At 40.1% G+C, this 6,767-nt stretch overlaps 1 protein-coding gene across 1 annotated transcript; it reads left to right on the top strand.

The window, feature by feature from the left end:
* The first annotated feature begins 238 nt into the window (after positions 1 to 238).
* On the top strand, positions 239 to 4,899 carry LOC104616008 (ribonucleoside-diphosphate reductase subunit M2). The gene is made up of 6 exons (XM_010287196.1): positions 239 to 357; positions 1,628 to 1,722; positions 3,140 to 3,273; positions 3,720 to 3,824; positions 3,960 to 4,073; positions 4,464 to 4,899. The coding sequence occupies exons 1-6, from the start codon at positions 290 to 292 to the stop codon at positions 4,614 to 4,616; spliced, it is 669 nt and encodes a 222-aa protein (XP_010285498.1). The 5' UTR covers positions 239 to 289; the 3' UTR covers positions 4,617 to 4,899.
* Positions 4,900 to 6,767: the final 1,868 nt, after the last annotated feature.

Raw genomic sequence — 6,767 nt, 5'->3', positions numbered from 1 at the left:
CTTCTATCCTCTATCTTCTTCCTATTGGGGGATAAGGAAAAACAAAGAAGTTTTCCCATTTCTCTTGGGACCAAAGAATAACTTGTGACTTGGAGCTGTGAGGGTCTACTGCTATTCATATGGCTCTTAATAATCCACACCTCTGTAATTAATCTGAAGAGGGTTCTGTGGGTTGAGCAAGAGCTGTTATAGCCAACATCAATGCCTCTAACCTGCAACTTTGCAAAAAATGTTCAGTCAAGAAGTACAAATCACAGAAGCTCGTTGTTTCTATGGCTTCCAGATTGCCATGGAAAATATACATTCAGAAATGTACAGTCTTCTTATTGATACTTACATTAAAGATTCTAAAGAGAGGTTTGTATTGCTTGATGATGAAAGGTTCAAAACTCTTTTAAGTGTTGATTTAAATGATTAAACTTTCTGAATTTAGTCAGTCAAGAAGTACAAATCACAGAAGCTCGTTGTTTCTATGGCTTCCAGATTGCCATGGAAAATATACATTCAGAAATGTACAGTCTTCTTATTGATACTTACATTAAAGATTCTAAAGAGAGGTTTGTATTGCTTGATGATGAAAGGTTCAAAACTCTTTTAAGTGTTGATTTAAATGATTAAACTTTCTGAATTTAGGCTAGTTTTAGGATTTAAACTAGATTTATATAAAATACCACTGCTGCTTAAGAGCAGCTTTACTTCAGAATCTTTCTCTGAAGTGTATGAGCAAGAACTCACTTAGATTAAGAGTGAAACTGAAACCACTTGATACCGAAATAAAGGAATGGAACTACGTAAAAGATGGAGCAGTCAAATAAGGGGAGTATATTAAATTGCAGTAAGTGCTCATATGGAGGACCCCTGCGCCTAGTAGAAAGCTATGTACGAACATTTCTCTGAGAATGATACAACTTTTATTAAAATGTCATCTCTAAAACCCAGTGCATTTAGTTAATAGCAAGCACTTCTACATAGCATGTGCTGCCCTTGACTATTTTGCTTGAGGGGGAAAAAAAGCATGTCACACTTACCAAAAAGTGGCTTTTGGTCTTGATTAAAAATAAAACCAAAGTGTAAAATTTTCATAAGATGAATCAATTCAAGGATGGTATCTTTAAACCCAGGGCATTGAGCAGTCTGGGCTGAATTATTCTGCTGTTGTCTTGTCAGACTGACATCCTGTTGAGTGAAATGTCATGTGGTATTGCAATGCTATTTGCAGTCTAGAAATATTAAATTGCTGCTATTTTGTAGAAAGCTGACCGTGTGATTTCTACTGTGAGATGCTTAATTCTAGTGAATGTTTAAGGAAGAACTGCTTACATGAGAGCTCTGGTGCCTTGCCACTGGAAAGTGGAGGCTGGTTGATCTGTAGTTTTGACAACCTTGTTCAAATACAATGCTTGATGAAACAGTACTCCCCTTGATATTGTCATGGGAATTTATGTCAATTGGTGTTGATGTGGGTACAAAGAGAGCTAGATTGGTGTAAAATAAGATGGGGAAGGAGACTTAATTATCAGGATGAAGGTGCAGAGCACTTGTGAGTGAACAAGGCCATCTATGGCAGTGAATGCTTATTGTACTAGTTGTGCTAATGTCCAATCCTAATGTGTTTTATCCTTCTCAGGGAATTTCTTTTCAATGCTATTGAAACATTACCATGTGTTAAAAAGAAAGCTGACTGGGCCATGCGCTGGATTGGGGACAAGAAAGCAACATACGGTGAGTACATCTATTGGAAGCAAAGTGAAATTCCTTCCCTAAAAAAGATGGAGGAACCACCACTTCTCCAGACTTCACAATTCACAGGGATTCTTGCTGTCACAGAGAGAGTACATGCTGTCCAGTATAAGATACTGGTATAATTCTGGAGATGAAGAAAATAATTTTCATCTTGCAAATGAGCTACTGACATGAATCTTTGTAGAATTGCTGCTATTTTGAATAATGGTAGCTCATGTGGCAATCTTCATATGCTTGGCTTAAATGATCAAATTGTAAATTGCTGTCATGTGTCCAGAACTGCACTGGCCATCTATCTCCAGCAGACAGGTACAGTTGGAGGCCGTAGCTCCTCTGACTTACTGATTCTTGATGTCTCTCTTCAAAGGTGAGATGAGATGGTACAGGTCATTATTTCACTAGTAGTAAAGCATTCTTCATGGCTGAAGTTCCTTACTTAATCAAAGATAAGACACTGACTTAAACCAGCTGCTAAAATGACTGCTTTTTGCACACAGAAAAGGCGTTTTGCACATTGAAAAAAATCTTTAAAAAAGGCTGGTACGATTGTCAGCCTGGGGAAGGAGCCTTGGCTGCAGCTGCCTAGCAGCTAGTTGTTGTGGTTTAACCCCAGCCAGCAACCAAGCACCACGCAGCCGCTTGCTCACTTCCCCGGTAGGACAGGGGAGAGAATGAGAAGGTGAGACTTGTGGGGTGAGATAAAGACAGTTTAACAGTAAAGCAAAAGCCATGCACACAAGCAAAGCAAAACAAGGAATCCATTCACCCCTTCCCATTGGCAGGCAGGTGTTCAGCCATCTCCAGGAAAGCAGGGCTCCATATGTAATGGTGACTTGGGAAGACAGACGCCATCATTCTGAATGTCCTGTCCCCTGCCACCCTGCTTACTCCATCTTCCACCAGCTTTATATACTGAGCATGATGTCATATGCTATGGAATATGCCTTTGGGCAGTTGGGGTCAGCTGTCCCAGCTGTGTCCCCTCCCAACTTCTTGTGCACCCCCAGCCTACTCGCTGGTGGGGTGGTGTGAGGAGCAGAAAAGGCCCTGACTCTGTGTAAGCACTGCTCAGCAGTAACAAAAACCTCCCTGTATTACCAACACTGTTTTCATCACAAATCCAAACCATAGACCCATACTAGTTATTGTGAAGGAAATGAACTATCCCAGCCAAAACCAGCATACTATACAGTTTTTACTTCCTCTCACGTTTAAAAGTTTTGCTTAATGACAAGAAGCCTTTACTGTAATAGTTTTTTCAGGACGGGCTATAGCACACTTGAGCAGAAATTTCATTCTCCTTGGAGGATGCAGTTCATTGCTCTATTTGCAACTTCTGGGTATTAATCCTGTTAAGTTTTCTGTGTGATATTACTATGAATCTTTCCTTAAACAGGGGAACGCGTAGTAGCTTTTGCAGCAGTGGAAGGAATCTTCTTTTCTGGCTCTTTTGCATCAATTTTTTGGCTGAAGAAAAGAGGATTAATGCCTGGACTCACTTTTTCTAATGAACTCATCAGTAGAGATGAGGTATGAATCAAATTCTAGCAGTTAGATGGTAATGTGCCACAATAGCCCAAGGTAATGTTATTCAATTGGAGCCTGTATTTTAAAGGAGCGTGTTTAGAAACGGGCAGTCTTACAATGCTTGCTAAAGTGTGTAAACATGCATCACTGTGGATCTTGCAGTAGAGGATGAATGAACTTAGCATTTTACTTCCCCTAAAGTAGTTTAAGGCTTCTCATCAAATCTTGCACTTGGTATTCCTTGCCATTTGGAGCAAGTGCAGCTGGTACTGGCTGAAACCTGCTTATGCCTCCTTCTGGTTAGGCAGCAAGATGTCTGTGGAGAACACTAAATAATGTGGCAAGTGTAAAGGTGGTGCCTAGATATTGGGCTGTTTATTCCATGCTACTGATTGGAGTGACTCTTTAAATCAGTGTTCCTGAAATAATTTTCTGAAACTTCTTTCCAGGGCTTGCACTGTGATTTTGCCTGCCTCATGTTCAAGCACTTGATACGCAAACCATCAGAGGAGAGAGTCAAGGAAATCGTCATGAATGCTGTTCTCATAGAACAGGTAATTGTCTGCTCCTTGTTTAGCAACTTGGTCACAATTAAGCAGAAAGCTGGGGAGCTGTTTAGTATAAAATTAACCTAGATGGTACAGAGTGAATACCAGTTCCTGTACATAATGTGCTTCTATTATCTGCAGGAATTCTTGACGGAGGCACTGCCTGTAAAGCTGATTGGCATGAACTGCACTTTAATGAAACAGTACATAGAGTTTGTAGCAGACCGGCTTATGTTGGAATTGGGATTTAACAAGGTAAGGCTCTAATACACAATATTTCATGGGGAAAACATAGTATTAAGTTTAATTTCCTCCAGAAGCCCAAATCCTAAAATGGCTGCAGTGATATTGGTATAACTTAAAACCATTTAGTAGTCCAGCTGCTAGATCCTGTTTGGAGACCCACAGAAGAAAAACCAAAAGGATGCTATAGAAAAACAGCTATGTCAGAGTTGCTGTGCTTCTGTCTACTGCAGCTAAAAGTCAGGAACAAATACAGTAGAGAAGGCTTGGAACAGATTTTTGTTCACTGTGTAGTAAGCCTGGTGATGTTGTCATTAGACTCCTTCCAGCTGATCACTAATGCTCTCACGTATTCAAGACAGGAGCACCTGTAGTGACTATAGAATTGCCTTTCCTTTTTAGATATACAAGGCGGAGAATCCTTTTGACTTCATGGAAAACATCTCTCTGGAAGGCAAGACCAATTTCTTTGAGAAGCGAGTAGGTGAATATCAGAGGATGGGAGTCATGTCGAAGCCCACAGACAACTCTTTCACCCTGGATGCGGAATTTTAAATGAACTGAGACCATATAAGTTAGTGTGTATGTTCTCCTGTTTACAGGGCAACATTGAATATATTGAGTCACAGTTGTGACTTGATTCCTGTACTAAAATCCCGCTCTTAAAGTGTGGTGATATTGGTACTTTTCAGGAGGCTAGTGTAGCTCCAGCAGTAAAATCCCTTTTTTAGACTTTGCCAATGGTGTTAATTCATAGAATGTTTAGATGTATCTCTTACAACATATGCTACTCCATTTTGTGAAAGATACAGGCACCTTCCTTCTGCAAGATGGGAGGCTATGGGCAGTGACTGCTAGCTTCTGCTGTTTCCCCCATGAACAAAGCAGCAGCTGGGAAATTTTAGTCTTAAATTTGCTGAACACTGCAGGAAACTCTGGAGGCAACTACATGACCTCACTGCTTTCTTAGCAGGTTTTAAGTTTACCTTTTTTATTGTTTTAATAGTTTGTACATAAACCTGGCACTTTAATGTTTAAAATAAAGAACTGTCTTGTAATACTCAACAAATGGTAAGATGCAAGTTTTAGACTTTCGTAACCTAACCTTTCATGACCTGTGCTTCTTTCTGGGTATATAACTTAAATGGTGCTGCAAATCAAGCTGTATTGATTATTGAAATATGTTGAAGAAACGAAGAAACTTGATATGGAGGGTGAAGAACTTAAGCTGGATATTCTGGGTACTGAAAAATAACATGCAGCTGGCTTGTGTACTTCATTGCTTTTTCTTTAATATCGGGGAGCAGTGTTTCATATAATAGTAATAAAGAGCTGGTTGTATTCAGTGCTGTACTGGCTTCAGTACTCCAGTGGGCAAAGCTATGTGTTAATTTTCTTCTGAATTGCAGAATTCCCGAGGAAATGAAAGTTCTGCAGGAAACAGCTGCTTAGTCATGCGGTTGGTAGATGTCAAGTAAAACTTATGCTTAGTTTGGACTTTCAGATCAGCTGCACTAAATGGATGGTGTTTCAGGGTAAATTCAGCTAATTCAGGCTGGAGCAGTATTCTTCTGCATCATGCAGTTGAGTTTTGGCTTTAACATAACAGTAGTGAAAACAGTAGGTGCTACAACATTGCTACTCTACACTAAATATGGAGCAACAGGAATGAGTATGCTTAATAGAACTTCATTAAGGGTGTCTGGTCTGTGAAGGAGTTCACTATGGTCTCAGATTAGAGTTCCTGCAAATGATCTGCAGTGAGATTAGGTAACAATGAGACTGAAATTAGCTACTGCCTTGAGGTACAAAAAGGAGTTTATTTCATGATCTAATCTAACACCTAACAAGGGCTGTCCTGCAAGGCTGCCTCTCTTAAAGTGTAGTTGATACAGAAAGCAAACTTTACAAAAATTGAAGCATTTCCTTGAAAGGAAAGAATTGCTTCTTTCTGTTAAAGTACTCCCTCTTTTGAAGTACAATAATATGGTGGTTCTTTGAGAGATGCTGCCATGGTATAAAACTAACCAACTTGCTCCATTTGCTCTTGACTGCATTGAAGGTGATGGCATTTGACTGTTATTCTCCTGGGTTTGTGAAGCTAGCAGGATGTGTATGTTCAAAGGCTATCCTAGGGAGAAAAAAACATAAATAATTAAATCCCCAGCCCCAATGTCTGGAATTCAAAGTGGAAGATACAAGACTCATAGCAGATGGCACTCTAATGCCCCTACAGCACTGATGTTGGCAACGGGTCAGTGATTGAAGTGGTCTGAGAAGAATATATTAGGAACTAGAATAGGGGACAGGTTAAGTTGGATAGCCAGAAGCACTATTTTGAAGCACTGAAAAATAATGTTTTCTTTAAAAGTTAGGCAGGTTTCTGGCTAATCATAGAATATAGTTTGGGTTGGAAGGGACATTTTAAGGACATTTAGTTCAATCCCCTGCAATGAGCAGGGACATCTTCAACCACATCAGGTTGCTCAGAGCCCAGTCCAACCTGACCTGGAAGGTTTCCAGGGATGGGGCAGCTACCACCTCTCTGGGCAACCTGGGCCAGTGTTTCACCACCCATGATCATGGTGAAAATTTTCTTAGATCTAGTAAAAATCTGCCTTTTAGTTTAAAACCATTGCCCCTCATCCTATTGCAACAGGCCCTGCTCAAAAATCTGTCCCCATCTTTCTTACAAGCCCCCTTGAA

The sequence above is a fragment of the Phaethon lepturus genome, unplaced genomic scaffold (genome assembly GCF_000687285.1).
Source record: "Phaethon lepturus isolate BGI_N335 unplaced genomic scaffold, ASM68728v1 scaffold5735, whole genome shotgun sequence".
Lineage (NCBI taxonomy): Eukaryota > Metazoa > Chordata > Aves > Phaethontiformes > Phaethontidae > Phaethon > Phaethon lepturus.
The sequence above is the reverse complement of the archived record's forward strand: the minus strand, read 5'-3'. Positions and strand labels throughout refer to the sequence as shown.

Coding starts and splice junctions, on each gene's coding strand:
- LOC104616008 (XM_010287196.1), top strand. CDS start 290: ATGGAAAATATACATTCAGAAATGTACAGTCTTCTTATTGATACTTAC. Junction 3,274..3,719: donor AACTCATCAGTAGAGATGAG/GTATGAATCAAA, acceptor ACTTCTTTCCAG/GGCTTGCACTGTGATTTTGC. Junction 3,825..3,959: donor ATGCTGTTCTCATAGAACAG/GTAATTGTCTGC, acceptor TATTATCTGCAG/GAATTCTTGACGGAGGCACT.